This window comes from Aquila chrysaetos, chromosome 14, assembly GCF_900496995.4.
Source record: "Aquila chrysaetos chrysaetos chromosome 14, bAquChr1.4, whole genome shotgun sequence".
Classification (NCBI taxonomy): Eukaryota; Metazoa; Chordata; class Aves; order Accipitriformes; family Accipitridae; genus Aquila; species Aquila chrysaetos.
The window spans coordinates 30,856,668-30,875,276 of NC_044017.1; the positions used below are offsets into that span (position 1 = coordinate 30,856,668).

Genomic DNA, 18,609 nt, shown 5'->3' on the forward strand with positions numbered 1-18,609 from the left:
CTATGCTGATGTTAGTAGTAATTGAACCACAACAAATCAATAAAACTATTTTTCCATAATATATATTAAAAGCACTACACAAAAAATGGCATGAACAGAGGTTGGTATTTTTCAGTCCATTACTCTGAGGCTGACAGTGCACTTTGCTGTAAATTGAGACAATGTCCACCAGGGGCGAGCAGGCAGAGTTTGAACAGGACTAAATCAATAAAACGTGCATTTCCATCAGTTTAATCAATTTTAATCTCTGAGTGAATTAACAATGACTTAATGCTCCCCTGTTACCAGGTAAAATTAAAAGCAAACTTGAGCGACATTTCTGCCATAGCTGTAATGCTTCTTTTTCAAAAAGGTAAATCATCAATCCGTGCAATTGGTTCCGTGAACAGGTTTCACATTCTTTTAATGGTGCCTGTAACATTATAGCATGATTTACTGTGCATACTAATTATTAGATCTTACACAGAAGTTCTGTAACCCCTATTTGTTATGTCAGTTTTGGTGACAAAACATCCACATGAAAGTCTTACATGAATCAAAGATACTGGAAGTGTATTAGACAATTAAATGTCGATAGTCAGCACTTCTTACGTGACTTGTTTGGAACACCTACATATTTGCCTTAGTTGAAAAAAGGCAGCCCCAATTTGCAAGCCTGCATTTTAAAAATCATACTAAAAAAGATTCCTTACATATCACAGAACTAAGTACCAACCAAAATCTATCTCAATTTTTCTCTGAATGACAAATGTTAAGACTGTAGTCTAATTATGGAAACTATGTCTTGAATTGTAACTCTGAGGAGGACTTACTATTACAAAAAGCAATCTACATTTTTAAGGGAGAAAACAACAAATCTTATCTCCATTCAAGCGCTTTATATTTTTCCCCCCAAAGGGAAACACAACCCATTCAAAGCAACTTCCCTTCTACAAATTTTTTTTGTTGTGATGACATGTTTTTACTTCTAAGGGGTTTTTTTTATGTTGTGGGTTTTTTTGTGTTTTTTTTTTTTTTAAATTCTTAATAAATTAAGACCTTGGTATGATATGAAGAGCACAAGTTACATTATAATACATCTAGGATTTATTGGGTGTGGGGAGGTGGAAGAGATGAAAGCTAGTTTGCAAAAGCCAACCCCCAGGACACATTCAGACTGCAGGATTTTTCAGCTGACAAGAAAAAGGAAGCCTGGAGATTAGGTTTGTTGAAATCCTGCCTTGAAGACGAGACAGAATCTAAAGCAGAACCTTTCACAAGAACAAGCAACAACAGATACATTTCAATGGGCCAAAAATCATCTCTCAAAGTAGCACACAAAACATCCTTTTGAAAAACTGAAGTTAAACAACAGCTAGAACATATCTGTCACTTCCAAATCAAAACTCAAGATAGAAAAAAACAACCTGTAATTTTATATTTATTCTTCACAGCTTCTCCTTTCATTTCCATGCTGTTTTCATTTGCCTAACTCCTCCTGTTCTCTTAATTGGTGAGCAATACAAATATTTTCCAGAGTGAAAGTTGGTATTAAGGTCATTAGAGACAACACAGTACTCTTTCAGGTGCAGAAGTGTGCAATCTTGCATACTATATCTAAAAGAGCAGTCTTGCATACTCTTTCCACAATCACTGGTATCTGTACCAACACTTACTAGCCAATTATTATTGACCACAGCAAAGCATTCATCACTATCAAATTCCCCAGGCAATATATTTTTTAATTAATCATAAATCTAAACTGTCAATTACTTTAGTAGTAAGTAGTCCATAATTAAGTCAGTCTAGTAGTCAGGCCTTCCCCAAAACATACTCAAGTAATTTACAGTGCAGAAGTACAATTTCTATACAAACAGAACCAGTAATGAAATGCACTCATGACTCTAAGCTTACACACGTATGTACATGAAGTGGAGGAGGAGGCAAAGAAGAGAAAAAACGTTTTACATTGAAGTTGTACAATGAAATCTCTTGAAGTTTAGTTTGTTTAAACACTACTTGGATGAATAAAAACAGAAGGTGCCAAAATTTAGCCATAGGTAGGAAGAAAGGCCAAAGCATTCATGCAGACACTGCCAATGAGAGATCTTACTAAGGAAGTTAACTTAGATCAAGGATAGGACTAGTGTCAATGTGCAGTGTCAAGTAAGTTATTTATGAATTAGTGGTGTGGGGGCAGAAGAAGGAAGAAAAAGGAGGGAGAAAGAAACAGACATTCATACATACACATTTGACTACATATGTATGTGTCAAAATATACATTAAAATACCTCTCTCCCTGTTGTCACGCCTGTCGCGTTCACCATGTCTTCTTTCAAAGGAGGAATCCCTTGCTTGTTCTCGACTGTCATAGCGATCCCGATCAGGGTAGCTACTCCTTGATTCCCAGCTGTCATGGTAGTTTCCACTACTGCTGTGACCATCAACCTGGGATCCTCTAGTCCCCCGACTTCCTAAAAGATGTATCAATAGAAAAAGATGAGTTTCCACACGTAAGGAAATCCACTGATATTTTATACCAACTAAAGTAGTAACTTTTAATAAACTGGAATTAACTGTTCATGGAAATAGAAATTGTAGCATCAAACTCTACTTAAGCAACAACTCAAATTTCACGTTTTAATTGTAAAATTATTATTTTCAAACTGCAAACTCAAGACTTTCTAAATCGCCATCCCCTAGTCATAGCATCAGGTCTCCTGAGTAGAAATATCACAGTCCAAAAGCCAGTTCACATTTGTTCTGAGTAGGATGTAAGCTTATAGACAGTGCAGCATGAATAAGCAGAGAAAGTAGAGATCATTTTTCCTGTAAAAACTGTATGGCATTTCCCTAATGAAAATGTCACAATAAGCCTGAGAAAGCCAAAATACATTACTATAGATGATTAAAAGGTGGTAAGCGAAGCTGTTCTACAAAGTGCATCAGACTTTCAAAAATACTGCCAAAGGTTAAAATCCCACTTTTTTTTTTGTCAGTCAAGGGGTGGGGTGGAGAGAGGTGGGGTTGTGTGAAAGATGGTTTTCAAGTACCTAAGACATGCAGTTGCTTTTGAGAGAACACAAAAAACCTACTGCCCAGTATTTTGAGACACACTGTCCCCTACGAATCTTCCAGTACACATCAGCCTCTTACTTGTGTTTGTAGCCCATGGGGAAACCTAGGCTTGCAGAAACATTAAATAGCTTGGTGTAGGGTTTGTTTTAAAATGGGATGGCAGAACACCAATGTTACACCACTTTAGTGAATAGAGAACACAGAAGTGCTATAAATTTAAGAAACTGTTCTAATTTAACGACAAAGAATTGAACATAGCTTTAAAAGCATGAACTATTTGGAAGCAATTCCATATCAAATATCAAACAAGATAGTATGAATGTTAATATTCAATCTCCAATGATAGGGACATATTAATTTTTTAAATCACGCAATACCCTTGTCAGATAATTCTGGACCTCTGCCTCGACTTCTGCCAGTTCTATCGCTTCTGCTCTCATTTCTGGAGTCACTTCTGGAGTCATTCCTTGTTTCAGCACGAGAGCTCTCCTCTCTGCCATGGGATCTTCCATAGCTGCGTGAGTCCTCCTGATACTGGTCATCCTTTTTATGGGTATCGCGACTGTCTCTGTCTCTGTAGTCATGCGAATCTCGTGTAGAGCGCGAGTCTCTCTGATCACGACTATCTTTGGTATCTCTGCTATAATCCCTTGTATCTCTGGAGTCTCGAGTGTCTCTGGATTCCCTTGGCTCCCTCCGATCTCTGTTGTCTCTTGTCTCCCTCCGATCTCTTCCATCACGAGACTCTCTGTCATCTCTATGATCCCTGGAGGTACTCTGCTCCTGGTCATAATCACGATCATCTCTTGTTTCTCTTTCTTTTTCCCTTTTCCCTCTAGTGTCTGTAAAACGTTTAAAAGAATGTTATATAACTGGCTTAATCAGAGCAAGCAAAAATTTAGCACACAAATAACACTAAAATAATACAGTCAAAATATACTTCTGACATACACACAGAAAATCAAAATCAGTATGTAAGTAGGAGAAGATCGTGTTGGGTATCTACCTATACATTCACTAAGGTTTAAAGATCTTTTTGTGAATTTGAATCTGTACTTTACAAATATTTACCTGTTCAAAAGACAGTAAGTATAATAAAAATAAATTTTAAACATATTGGAAAGCAACCACACTTCGATAATTTTAAGGTAGGATCATTTCTCCTCCAATCATAAATTCCTTTGTTTCTCCACACACATGTATTTTCAGGAAATTTGTGCTGTATTTAGACCACTTGCTTTTAAAACCTCAATGTCCTGCTAAAGTCTTTTTTCTTTTGGTAAATTACATTATTTGTAATGTTACTGCTACAGGAAGGTAAGTTTACAGCCAGTCTAAAAAAAGCTGACGTATGTACTCTTTGTAATCTGTCTCTTGAGAGAAACAGCATGTTTGCCCATCACAAAGCTCAACCAGCTTTAGAGATTGCCAGAGGGAATGACTGTTTCTTTGCACACACCTCAATGTCAATTAAAAAGACAACAGACAGAGCAATCAGTGAGGACTGGATTAGCATTTGGGCACCTCACAGAAAAGAGTAACAGTTACTTAAAAGTACCCTGCCATCACTCAGCTGATCCCTAGCATATACCTGATAACCAAGAGAAGATCACTTACCTACTGACACCACCATTGCTTTACACAAGAAACACCTAGACAGATGCCTACAGGATCTTTACAATCAGCTGAGCCTACATAAGCAGTTCTATCAGGAACACTCGATTGCACAGTCCCTGAACACAACACCACCAGCACAGGAATGATAATACAGCCAGTATTTTCTTCACCCCCTACCCATCGGGATAGGTGCAGACAATGCCACAATTTGAAAAATCAAGCTTCAAAATGCAATTTGAAAACTATTAAAAATTATTCTGAAGTGCTATTTTTTATTCATACCATCCCGCCTTTCGTGGCGCCTATCGTGAGACTGTGAAGTCCGATCACGATCATGTCTTCCCTTTTCTCTTGCAGGAGATCGGTGTCTCGAAGGGCTTCGCTTCCTCTGAGGAGAAGAGTGTGGGGGATAGGGAGAAGATGATCGCCTTGCAGGCGGGGAAGCTGTCCTGTGATAGGATGGAGAAGGAGTTCTTTTGCGGTGTGGGGAAGGAGAATGTCTTTGAACAGAGGAGCCTGACTGTGATGAAGAGGAGTGATGTCTGGAGGATATGGGAGAATGATGCTGACCTGATGGGGAAGCAGACCTGCAAGGAAGAGAGTCAGAACAGGCACACATGTAATAACTTGATTTGAAAGGTTCTTCCTGTACCCTACAAAAAAAAAAAAAAAAAAAAAGAGTGATTAAAGTAATTTCTGCATTCTCTACCCTCTGACTGCTGAAAATAAGTGCTGTTTCTATAAAACATCAAACTAGTCTTCCCTCAGGGGTACCAAGGATATCCTTTCAAAGTATGCTTATCTTTAAATGGTTATAGTTTATTTAATATCCAAGAACATGTTGTCCAATCAAAATTATATTACACAGCTAGCAGAATGCTTTCCTGGGGGAAGGGAGGGAGGAGTCAGAAAAAAACCATGATCTTCTCCCCCACTCCCAATCCAAGAACAATTGTTTTCTTCAATATAAAATGCTTTTTTTGTAGTTCATGGTAAAATTAGGCAGATAACTTTTACACAGTGTTACCTAAGGGGAATCTTTCTTCTTTTGTTTCCAACAGCATTCAGTTTTTTAGAAAGCAACAGTGTCTCCTTCTTGTGCACTTCTAACTTTTTTAACATTGTCCTTTAGACAATTTAGGCCTGGATCCTGAAAACCCATATGCATATCCACTTAAAATTTTAGCAAATATGAATGTTTACACAAACACAAAAAATTCATATCTAATAGAACAAGGAAAAGTAAACAAAGTGTCTCTCATCTTTGAAATCCCATCACTTAACTAAAGGTCATTTACACAACAGTAAACCAACTTCCTCATAATATGTTATTCCATGTGCAGTCTAACATGAACAAACACACGCCTAAAACCTTTGAGCTCAGTAGTGGTTTTTTCTCCCTTATCAGCATGAAAACAACTTGCAAGTATCTTTTCTCATGAAATATGCATTGCCCTTAACTGCCAACTCCCTGCCACTTCACTAAATTTCAGAGACTCCAAAGAAAAGAGCAGGAGTCAGAAAAAACACACATGGACAATACATCTTCAAAAACCCCACTTAGTTTTAAGTAATTCAGTTCCCGCTTTTAAATGTCCATATATAGTGTTGGTGACTTCAAATAAAAATCCAGATCATACAGATGAATATCTCAGTTTCAGGTGACACACAAATGAGGGACTACTTTACCATAGGCAGTAGTACTTCCCTGCAATAACCCAGCAGTTGGTAAGGATATGTACGTAACACAGCTTTTGCTGAATTACCTTGCAAATGTCACAAGAAATTCTTCTGAGACAGTTGATGTCAGTTGGGCTCTGAAGAGAATGAGCTCTGGAATCATTCAGGTTAGTAGGCTTACAGCCTGTCATGACACTGTCCAAGAGCCAAATGGACAGTTGCCTAGCCAATGCTACTCAGCAGTAAATCTCCTGGCCAAGGCTTCTTAAAGACCCAGACTCTGCAGGTGAAAAGATTCTCCTCAAGTCAGGAACACAGAGCAATGATTCAGCTTCCGAGGAGCAAAGCTTTAGGAATGGAATGCTAAGTGAAATCTCTGGCAACTGGAGGTAGGAACTGCAGTCTGTAAGGAAGTCCTTTTTGGGTAAAAGACAACATGGTGGAAGTTGTCTATTAATACCAGCATTTCATCCTTCCTTCTAGTCAATGTCAGTGACTCAAGAAAACCACCTTCAGAGCCCCATGGAGTAGTATGCTGATTACCATAGGACCAATGTCACAAAGATGGTGGTTTCACAGCCAGATTCTACTACAATACCAGATATATTCACTAAAGGAAGCATCTTGACTTGACTGTTGAGGCACTTCAGATTTGTCAATTGAGAGAAGTCAAATAAAATTTTTGCAGGACAGACTGAAACAATACTTGAACTGAGCCACTTCATCTCTACCAGAAAATATACCCAGGAAAGTGACAGAAAGAAAGGGGTGAGACAGAAAAATAAACAAAACCAGCCTCTGGAACATGCTTAACTAGGACACCCTGAAAAATTGAAAAAATAGGTGCAGCCTGTTCTTCAGTTTAATTCAGACTGTGTCTGTAAGCTTGTATGCTAGGATATTGCCAGGCCTGGAGACTAGCCCGCTGAGATGTGTTTAAGATGGTCAATGCCAGAGAATATTTGGACACCTCAACAATAGACTAAGATTCTGTACCTCCTTGTCTGAAGACCTAAAAGTGCATGAGATCCAGCTGATGCATTCCTGACGTGGCTTAGAGATGCCTGTAACTTCTACACACAGTCTGACCTCCAGGATGCTTATGTGTAGCTCCTTTTGTCTGGAAAATTAAAAAGCCTCCAGGTCCCCTTGTGCATGTTACCAGTAAACACTCTTCATGAATGTCAGGAAAGAGGAAACTCAGTTTCTCTGTCTCCACGGATATAGACACCCATGCTGACTGCAGCTTTCTATCACAGGACAGAAGGTCTGACCAATGACTATTCCTGAGGAAACAAGTAGCCCGCTTGCCTCCAAGATGACAATTCGTACACATTGTCTCATACAAATGAAACAAATGGCCTGGAATGAGTAGTAAAATTTCCAAAGCACTCAAAGTAAAAGTCAGTCAGGGTCAGAAATGACTGACAGAATCTAATACGATTTCATGACTTACCGTCTTTAAGTAAGACTACATTTACTCTTCACCATTAAACCATTACGATGAAACACAGGGTTACTAAAATTGGCTTGCATGGAAGGCTATCAATGGTTTGGAGACAAACAAAACACTTCAAATATCCTTCCCGGCTTCTAGCAGAAGGCCCATTTATTTTCCCTGCTTAACATTTCCCTTGCACAACACTTGATACATCTGCATAGAACCCCCAAGCAGGCAGTGATGAGCAAAATAGTGCAGTAGGTTAGAAAAAGTGGGGAAAAGGGTACTGCAAAGGTATTTTTCAGTCTCCTTACTACGCCAGCTGCAGGGGGAACTGCCTGCTCTACTCCTTCCCCTATAATAATCCAATTTAGAGAAAACATCCACCAGTGACATCTAGCTTAATACAATACAACGTTGTTCCAGCTGAACTGAGTCACTACAGCAGCAAAAGAGCTTGCTTACAACTCTTAGGATTGCTGAATGGATGGGTTTTATTTGGCTTGTTTTATCAGCACGCAGACATATATGACATCTGGTGTCCTCCCCCCACCCTTCAGTAGACGTGCAGAAAATAAGTGTGCCTCCCTCTCCATTATACAAACACAGGACTGCAGTAGTATTCAGCACTGCCATTCTAAACCTAAGCTTACAGATTCCTTCAGAACAAAATAAGAAGCCTCCTCCATTTCTTTTTAATGGGTGGTAAAAGATTTTTTTCTAAGGCCTCTAGAACTAGCAGGATGATATCTTCCCTTCCTGCAAGAAGGGTCTCTGAAACTGTCCTCATATTGTACTGTTTAGCCTGTTGTGCTTGCTTTTCAGGAAAGATGTGTAGAGCCAGGATCTGTGTACCACTTTACCCATTTTAGAGCGGAGAAACTCCTTCCCCATCTCTAAGATAGAAGAATTCACACACTTTCTACTTTTTAAGAAGGGGGAAGGTGAGAAAGAGAAAAAAACTTCCCAAAGGATCACAGACTATGTCTCATATCAGACTTCTGAAGTTCCACCTGAAGCCAAAACATTTAAGAGAAACTGAAAAATGGAAGCCTGCACCATGACTTGTGTTCTTGACATGACAGGTACTCTCAATGTAGTAACTTGGCAAAAAATAAAAAGCCTCAGAGCTCAAGTGTTTGAGGCACACACAACAGACACATATGAACAAGTAGTCAAAGCAACAGAGGAAGTTTCTAAACTATAACTATTCATGGTAATAAAATCCATGCAATTGACCTCCCACCTGCGAGAGGGTGAGAAGTTATGTTTGTGAGTGGTTGACTTGGCTGGAGCTCGGGAGGTTTGTCTTCGCCTTGCAGCAGGTGGTGAGTACTCCCTGGAAGGGGAAGAATTACTGCCAGAATGATCTGCAGGACTAGGAGAACGCTTCTGTCTATGGGAGCTTTCAGAGGGATCCCTGGGAAACATAAACAGCAGCTTGTTTAACGGGTGTAATATGGCATTAGTACATTTCTGTGAAATGACTGACAACTCCAAGACAAAACCTGTGCTTACAAGATCAAGAACTATCTTATAGAATCATTTGTTCCATCTATAATTTCATATATGAAATTACCATAAGCTAGCAAGACTCAAAAATGCAAGATACGCACTAAGTTTCTTGCTAATCACTGGACTGTAAAATGCAAAACTAGAATATGGTAAAAACAAAAATATATTGTAATTTTACCTAATATTTCATGTGGCGGTGAAACAGAATTCCTAACAATGGCTAATTATCTTGCTACCCTATTAAAAAAAATCTCTGTAATGTCAGAACTTTGTATTTAAGAAGACTCAAGCTCACAGACATTTTCAAATGCTAATCACAGTTTCAAATGAAGGAAAGAGATCTGTCAGAACCTTCAACTATGTCACTTACTGTACATCATGAAGATTTGATATTATTTCCTGATTTTTATTATTTAGGAAAAAACAAAAGACAAAAATCCAACATTGAAATAAAAGGCTGCAGTCACCACAGCAATACCTGATCATAGTACAACGATAAGCCAAGTACTCTCTTGATCCTTTCAGCACTACCTAGAATATTTTCTACTGCTTGTGACCTCCTTCCAGTAATGAAGTGTGCAAGCATGAGGGAAATAATATATTTTGAAGTAAGAATAGTGTCATTTATTTAATCAATTAAAGATACACAATTCACTGGTCTTCCACTCCTTAGCCTTTGCCATGCTAGTTACAAAGTAAACACTTACAAACACATACCCTATTTTCATCAAGGAAATACAGGATTTAAAAATGCAGGTGTTGTATTTTTCAACTTAAATGGACACCTATGCTTCAGAAAATAACGGGAATAGTCATATTAGTCCACTATTTGATGTGTGTGTATATATATGTATATATATGTGAAAGTAAAGTAATTCTAAAATTGCAGTACTCCGACTACTTCAGAAATACTTTTAACCTACTGAAGATTAGGGAGACGTTAAACATGTCACTGCCAATTTAGAAAGATATTAGTCCTCTAAGATTTCAGAAGAGCAGGCAAGCGGACAGGTGAACGACTTTGACAAAGATTTTGGCAAATGAATTGCTCCATTGGTGAAGGTCCAACTTCCTGAAAAGTAATGAATCTTTCAAAAGGGCATTTTACAAACTTATTAAGTTATGTAATTAAAAGCCACCAATCTGTTAGTTATAGTCTATCAATCCATCTATATAACGCACTTAAAATATTTAATGAGTACTGAAAAGGCTGTTGGCAAAGCAGGTATAAATCCTTTATTATTCAATGTTCTATAAAAGATAACTTTAAAAGCAAGGTTACATTAATGTTAAAAGCTAGTAATGCAACATAACTTACCTCTGCTTCTCTTTTTTCTCCTTGTGCCTTTCAAAGTCACGCCCTCTCTCTTTCACCTCCCTTGCCTTTTCTTCTGAACGTTCTTTTGCTTTATGTTTTTCTTTGTGTTTTTTCCCCAGGGGAGTTTCCTCTTGTACTGGAGGAGGAGGACTAGGGGTACGAGGACCTTTCTTTTTACTCTGGTTACTTTTAGAACTCCTAGAGATAAATTAACAAGGGGGGAGAAAAATGAAGGACTGCCAACTATTTCAAATAATGATTTCTCAGTTGTTGGCAGGAAAGTTATGACATAAAGGGCCTTGAAGCTTTTAGGATAGGATTCACCACTCCATTAGCAAGCAGCACTCAATAACTGCACTTGACTGAAGGGTGAATGTAGATGGTAAAAATTCACATTGAGCTCTTCCATTTATAACCTTTATTTCTGAAGCAAGCGAACAAAAATACAAATTACTCCCTTTCAGACAGAACCAGTTTTCAAAGTTAAAATGCCCTTGCATGAACTGCACACATCAGAGGATCAGAACTCTATAGAGCATCTTGTGTGTTTAGCCTCCCATTTCTGCAATGCAATACCACAATCACATACACAAAATAACTTGAACAGCTCATGTCTTCGATTTAATGTTAACTACCTGATGCAGGATAAAGCATTGAAATATTTTTGAATATGCATCTCACAATATGAAATAGTATATATTTTTCCATATAAACTACCACTGACATAAACCCTATAAACTAGGTATCACTGCATACTGAATGTCAGTAGCATAGTAGCCCATGCTGTACATTCTCACAGCAGATACAATATTGTTCTGTCCCTATTTTAAACAGGACTTTTGCTTAGCAAATACAGATGTGTTCGCTTATGTTGCTGCAGTAATTTCTTTCCTATCTAAAAGCTGCAAACAGTGATTCAAAAGGTCCTGCAGGCAGCAAGAACTTAGAAACAGGTTTTGGAGATTTGATTTTTTGTGGCAAGGTGCCCAGTTTGAACTTCCTGTTATTTTCACATACCTTGTCCTTACTTCCCTCCCTGCCCCCATCCGCCACTTCTTTCCCTCTCCTGAATTCTGAGAAATTCCCTGCCTTGAAAGTCAAACATTATTTCCTGAACAGCAATATGCAATACCAAACACAATGTGCAGTTGGTCAAATTTTAAACATGTCACTTCAGCCTAGAAGAGCTACTTCACGGGCTGCAGCATCTCAAATAAAACTGCTTCCCACTTTTTAATGGTTTATATTTCCTCATCACCTCCCAGAGACTCATTACATTCAAAGAGAAAAGACCTGCTTGTAAACCATGAAATTAATCAACTGACAACTACATGCATATAACAATTTCCTGCACAAGATGATTCACAGTGCACAATTTAGAGACCTTCCCCTAAAGTTACGTAATCAAAAGTCCTGAAAGCAAAGAAAATGAAAAACCATATTAATTATGAAAACTCCAGTAACAAAAATCAGCTTGGTCACGTTCTCACTTTCTCGCAAGATGAACCTACATACTGACCTCTGCTGATCCAAAAGTGGGGAAGATACAGTAGATGCTTTCTTCTCTTTCTTACTAGCCGAAGAAGATGATTTGGGACTGGATCTTCGTTTTGGAGATTTGCTAGACTTTCTTGGTGATGGTGATGGTGATAATTTAGATCTAGCCACCTCTGGAGAAATCTTGAGGAAAAGAACATATTAACCGATAAGACACTGATGCTCAAAAGCTTACCTGTATGCTGATATACATGTCAGATATGTAAATCCAGTAATAGTATACATCTGAGATCTTAACCATGTACACATATACCTCACATAAACTAACCACATCGTTTTCAAAGATCACCATAAAAGGAAAAGGGTGGGGGAAGAGAAGATGGTGTACTCTGTAATACATTACAAAAACTGTAACTAAAAGTTTGAAATCAGTACATACCCAGTTAGCACTCAAGTTTGTCTGAAAAAGAAAGACCTCCTTTCAGACTTTTTTTTTTGTTAATCTTCCCCCAAATTTTAGGGTTTCTAACACTTACAGCTTTGCCTCTGTCACTCTGCTCTGTTACTACAAGACACATTCAAAAAGGAGTTTGGCAAATGCCTTGTGTTTTCTTCTACATGTCTTCTGTGTTAAAGGTCTTACTAGTTTTGTATCATTAAAATGCATTAAATCTTACTCATTTAATAGCTGACTTCATAAAGCAGAAAACTTGGTTACGGTGCTGGATTGACCAGATACTCACAACTAATATCCAAGTCACATACTAAGTGATACACGTGCCAGTTATTTACTACTACATAACACAATAGTGCATTTGTAGCCCAGGAAGCTCAAGTCTTCTAGGAAACAATTAGAAGCCTATGAAGTAGCTGATGACTTATTTTTTTAATTTCACATTCACATAATACAAACCTCTTTTTTAATGACTATTTCCTCTCGTTTCTCCATGTTTTCCTGTTCCAACTTCATGAGTTCTCTCTGAATCTTTTGGCGCTTCATTTCCAAAGACAGCTCGTGATCATAATCATAATTAACATCTCCATTATCAGAATCTTTATTTTTAAAAAAGTAAATAGATTAGTAAACAATTACATATTAAATAAATAATAATATTTAGCATACTGGATGCCAAGCATAAATATTTCCGCGACTTTTAAGCACTGCATGAATGGATCAATGAAGCTAAGCCAAATCTCTGCTCCAATTATATGCATAAAACTGAAATAACTGCAATTAGTTCCATACAACTGCAGTTAAATTCTTAAACTTCATCAAAAAAACCACCTTAACTTCTTTTAGAGACTTGCATCAATTATTAAGCTGAGGTAGCAAGGGAAACCCAGTAAACCATTTATTTTTATTTAAAAAAAAAAAAAAAATTAAAAGAGTGTGTCTTCACAAAGACCAAAAATATATAGAGCACTACTTAATTGGGAAATCTCAGATGAAACGGATTTAAATAGTGATGCATGATACTAGAGGATTTTGTATAACAGAATATCCCACAAATCAATTGATACACTTATTTAATTACATCTATAAATTGATTGTAAAATAAAAGAAGAGGTCTGTATGACCTCTTTCACTGGACAAATGCCCACTTCAAGAGTTTATTTCTGTTTTTAAAACATTGTTACTGTTTGGTTTTCACATCAGAAAAGGTGCTATTTCTCTCCGTATTTCATTAAGTCATGGCTAGTTAGTATCATATGCTTCAAGCCTTGCAGCTGAAATCTTACTGAAAATTAAAGCAGTTTTACTCACTCTGTTTACATGTCTTATTTTGTTTATGGCTATTTAAGTCTAATGCTCAGAATGCACTTTAGGAAAATAACTGTCAGAGAAAAGATGACTTCATTAAAAAGTCATTAGCTTTCACTCCCCTTCCTACACAGAGGAACTATATAAAAGGTTTTGCAATAACTAAACTCAGTCTACAAATTCCCTTCATGTGTCGTCATGGGAACAGCTTATAGAGAGCTGCAGTTCCTAACAGCATAGGTTCTCTCCCAGTTCACGTCTGCTTATATAGCACTCACTAGAACTTAACAGATAGTAATTCTACTTCATCCATATAACTGATCAACACTATTTTGAAAAAAATCATAATTCTCAAGCTGAAAGCCTCAGTGTCTAAGACTTAAGACATTCATACTATACATTTATACAGAACTTGAGGTTTTTATGTTCCAAACGTTTTAGACTTAGATTCTATTTCCATGCGTACATGTTTCCATAGCTCAATGTTTCTTAAATCATGCCGAAAACAACGTTTAGAAAGGAGTGAAAATATATTATGGCTACTTTTCTATTCATGTATTGTGCTTAAGACACAGCAAAACAGTATTTGCAACACTTACAGCACATACTCTAGAAAAGCTACCTACTTCATGAAATTTACAGAGGTGCTCCATCCCACAAACAACTTGTAGTAGTATACTTTATTGCAAATACATTCATTATATCTGAATTCACTCAGAATGGATCAGGATTCCCCATCTTCTCTTGCAACATTGTAACTACTTCTGAAACACTGACACTTACAAAACTACATAAACACCACAGTTCATTAGAACCTGCCATAATTTATCTGTCAGGTGAACTGGGTCTCTAACAAAAGTGAAACTCAGGAGAGAGAGGAGAAAACAAAGACAATCTTTTCCTCAACTGTCTGAATATTAAATGGATGAGTATTATGAACAAGGACAACAAAATCACCTTTTAAACATAAACAAAAAAAACCCCAAACCCCACCACCCAAACAAAAATGACTACACAAGGTAACGCAAGACTCTTACCACTCTTCAAGTGTTTTCAGAATATGTTATCATTATCATTATTAGTTTCTTCTTTTCTGTTCTATTAAACTGTTCTTATCTCAACCCGTGGGTTTTGCTTCTTTTTCCCGATTTTCTCCCCCATCCCACTGGGTGGGGGGGAGTGAGTGAGCGGCTGCGTGGTGCTTAGTTGCTGGCTGGGGTTAAACCAGGCCAATAGTTAACCAACTGCTACCTTCAGCTGTTGTTATACTCATTCTAATGAGCCCTTGTTAATGAGACAGTTCACACCATTACAAATTATGCAACAACCTGCTGACTTTTGAATTTAAAGGAGTTACGCTCTCTCAGATTGACCAGTTTCAAAACTACTTGGGTGTAACTTGAATTCAACTAGTGTTCTAAATGTGAAAAGTTCAGCCACAGAGTAGCCTATGGCCAAGTTCCTTGTTGTCTGAGGAGTCAAAAAAAAAAAAAAAAGTGAAAAAAAAAAAAAACCCATGTGTTTTTAAAAGAAGCTGGTTTTACCGTTGTAGAAGTCCAACTCAGATTGCTTCTTTGCTTGTCTCCAAAAATAAACATAAATGGCTACTGCATAAAAGTGTTCTGCTTAGAAACCAAACCTTTAAACATTCTGCTTTACATACAGCCCAGTAATCTTGCAATTCTTTGAGCCGTAGGGGGACATTAGCTTAATTACACTTACCTTCTCTATTTGTTTCCCAATCCCCATTTTCCTCTTCACTTTCTGGTGTTCTCTCCTTTGTAATTTTGATATCCTCCTTTTCTCTATGTCTTCCTCGTGAAGACTCTTTCTATAAAGGGAAAAATGCTGCATTAGAGTAAACAACTTTATTTTAAAAGAAGCCTGAAGAAGTAGGTATATTTTACATGGTATTTTGGCTGTTTCTTTTTTATAGTACAAAAAGCATTTTCCCCTTTAGCCTGTTGAACAAATACCTTCTTAAATAGGCAGAGACTCCACAGGCAACATGTTCTAATGCAATTTCATACAATCAGTATGCAAATAGCAGATGGGGAAAAGAGCAGAAAGGATTCATAAAATAAGAAGGTTTAAAGGCAAAGCAAGAATCGAGCACGTATCAGAGAATAAAGTTTAAAACAGGAACTGAAAGAACAGACCAGGTTCTTAAGACCAGAAGTTTAATGAACATTTAAAGAGTATAATTTTAACAGCTTGAATAAGAGTTCTCAGCTGTAAATAAGAATATTTATATGCAAGGCAGATGAGCCTCAGAAGCTGAACCATTTAACTCTCCAGAGGATAAAGAAGGGGGGGGGGGGGGGGGGGGGGCAGGGCAGGAATAATTAAAAAAAAAAAAAAAAGACCCTTGGCTGGCAGAAGGAAGGGGAAAAAAGTCTAAAGCAACACACTAGAATCAAGTTTTGTTGATAGCTTTATATTTGCACTTTCACTGGCCCCGAGTTATTAGACAAGTCTAACTATTGCAGTAGCACCCATTTTGCATGTGGCAGTTGGTCATGGATACCTAAGGAAGCCAGAGACTATTCTTACAGGAAAGAACATAATTTCAAAAGGCAACTGAACCTGTGCTGCTCTTCCCCCCCTGCTGAATTCCAATAGTAAAGCTGCATAGTTGCATCATTGCCTCTGCTGAATTGACATTCTCTAAATAATCTACCTGGGCCTCAGTGGAGTACAGGACAAAGTTTTTTCACTATTTGCAAAAAAAAGAACATTCAAGCTTAGAAGTACCTCAGGTTAATTTATTAAGTAGGAAACCAGAAAGAGCAAATAATGAAAGTCTGTCCCATATCCCTTTTGTTCTCACCTCCCATAGTTCCTTCTTTTGTCTTTGGGGGATTCTTCCATGTTGATATGTAGGAACCTTTGTTTTTATGCCAAGAAAAGGAGATGTCTGAGAATTTCACTAGCTATTCCTTATTGGGACTTAGATCTTGACTTAATTTAAATTCTTAACATCACCTTAGAAACACAGTAAGGAAATAACATAACATTGTGGACAGTCACTCCCAAGTGAGTAAAATTCAACTATTCCTTTTTATTTACTAACAATGTTAAAATCTTATCTCTAGTTTAATGACATAAACAATGAGAGAACAAGTACTGCATTTATTTTACCTAGTGAACTAAAGCAGATGCTTCAATGCACAGTTATCTTCAAGCCTCTCATCTTGATGCATTCAGTATATCATATTCAAAGCCTTAGAAGGTTTGGAAAAAAGTGACCAGTCGCTACATTACATGAACGAACTTCACATTAAAGAACTATTTTGCATCATGTTTAATTTAAAGCAGCTTGTAGAATAAGGAAAAAAAAAAAAGTTTTTTTTTCTCCATTTCATAACAGGATCTCTAAAATGATGTACAAGATCCTAACCTATCAAGTTGTGTTGGTTGCTGACATCAACTGCAGACAAGTCTTCATCAACTAAGCCATCATCACAACATGTACTAAAGGCATTTTGGTCTAAGAGCAAGAACTGTACTATGCTCCAAAGCAAGTTACCTTAAAAGAAAATTACTCTGATGAGATCTGAAAATCTGTAACTTTATCAACAAGCCTCTCCTACAACAATTCTTTTTTTTCTTAGACTATCTTAATTTTTCTAGACTGCCTTCCTTGAAGGCTGCATCTGTTCTATTAAACTGTGTACTTCTGCCATACACTGCAACTAATTCCTACAATATAAACAAACAATAAACATAATTTCTTAAATACAAATACTAGTTTCTATTAATTCAACACTATTTGATACTAGCAAACTGAAATACGCATGTTAGGACATCCTCTATATACTGATTTCAAAAAATTCTCAAAGCCAATTCCCCAAATAACTCGTCAGCAGAGAACGTGCAGATAAGTCAGAACGCTTCAAGACCAATTTAAAAACCCATGTTAAAAATACTACACAACCTGTATGTATCTTGCCTACATCTCCAAACTTACAAACACAAGCATCTTGAAACAGCCTGTATTTTCTCCTTTCAGTGGAGAGATTCAGTAGTGGCACAATCATACTTCTACAGAAGAACTGAGAACAAAAACATCTATGAAAGAATTTTATTGAATTACTGAATATAGAGGAAGAAAATAGACAATTTTTATGCAAGCGTGCTATTCTACAAGTCAGGACAGCTTGATCTGAGCCCGTTCATTCACTAAACGACTTCAGATAGTTGTCAGGAAAAAAGATTCTGGTAACATTGCATCTAAATCTCAGTTTAGAAATTGAATATATTTTCCTGGGGCACGCAAATCAAGAATTTAAGTTATGATGGTTTAGAACACATATTTGAATTTTCTCATCAAAAAGTCTTCAACATATTCCTTTTATTGTACTTGTTCCACTTACAACACATATAATTCCCTCGTACTATGGGGAGTAAATATTTCCTTCCTATCCTTATAGACCTTCTTGTACTTCACACAGGTTTTTCTCATCTCTCCCTTAAACCAAGAATAAAATAAGTCAAGCTCCTAAAGGCCAATAGCATGTCTTTCACTTGTACTTGAAGATGCTGTATCCACTTCAGCCACACTTGAAAACTATTTCTCTGCAGACTACGAAAAAATGCCATTTACTAGATGAGAAACAATAAACTTTCATAATAATACAAATATTTACTAAAAAAAAAAAAAAAAAACCAACCCTCTAGATTGTCCTATGAGTAAACAACAACTTAGTAGAATTTGTCTAT

General features: G+C 37.1%; 1 protein-coding gene across 8 annotated transcripts in view; it reads right to left on the bottom strand.

Moving 5' to 3' along the window:
* Positions 1–18,609, bottom strand: part of ZC3H13 (zinc finger CCCH-type containing 13) — a 49,513-nt gene that overhangs the window by 14,753 nt on the left and 16,151 nt on the right. For 2 of the 8 annotated variants that reach the window (XM_041128629.1, XM_041128628.1), the window contains exons 5-14: positions 16,718–16,774; positions 15,610–15,718; positions 13,039–13,178; positions 12,565–12,585; positions 12,148–12,308; positions 10,629–10,826; positions 9,042–9,215; positions 4,957–5,261; positions 3,435–3,899; positions 2,271–2,453 (exon numbers count right to left, since the gene is read on the bottom strand). In XM_041128629.1, coding sequence (XP_040984563.1) covers positions 2,271–2,453; positions 3,435–3,899; positions 4,957–5,261; positions 9,042–9,215; positions 10,629–10,826; positions 12,148–12,308; positions 12,565–12,585; positions 13,039–13,178; positions 15,610–15,718; positions 16,718–16,774 — 1,813 coding nt within the window. The remainder of the gene's footprint in view (positions 1–2,270; positions 2,454–3,434; positions 3,900–4,956; positions 5,262–9,041; positions 9,216–10,628; positions 10,827–12,147; positions 12,309–12,564; positions 12,586–13,038; positions 13,179–15,609; positions 15,719–16,717; positions 16,775–18,609) is intronic. The other 6 variants (XM_030036303.2, XM_030036308.2, XM_030036298.2 and 3 more) reach the window with 5 other exon arrangements.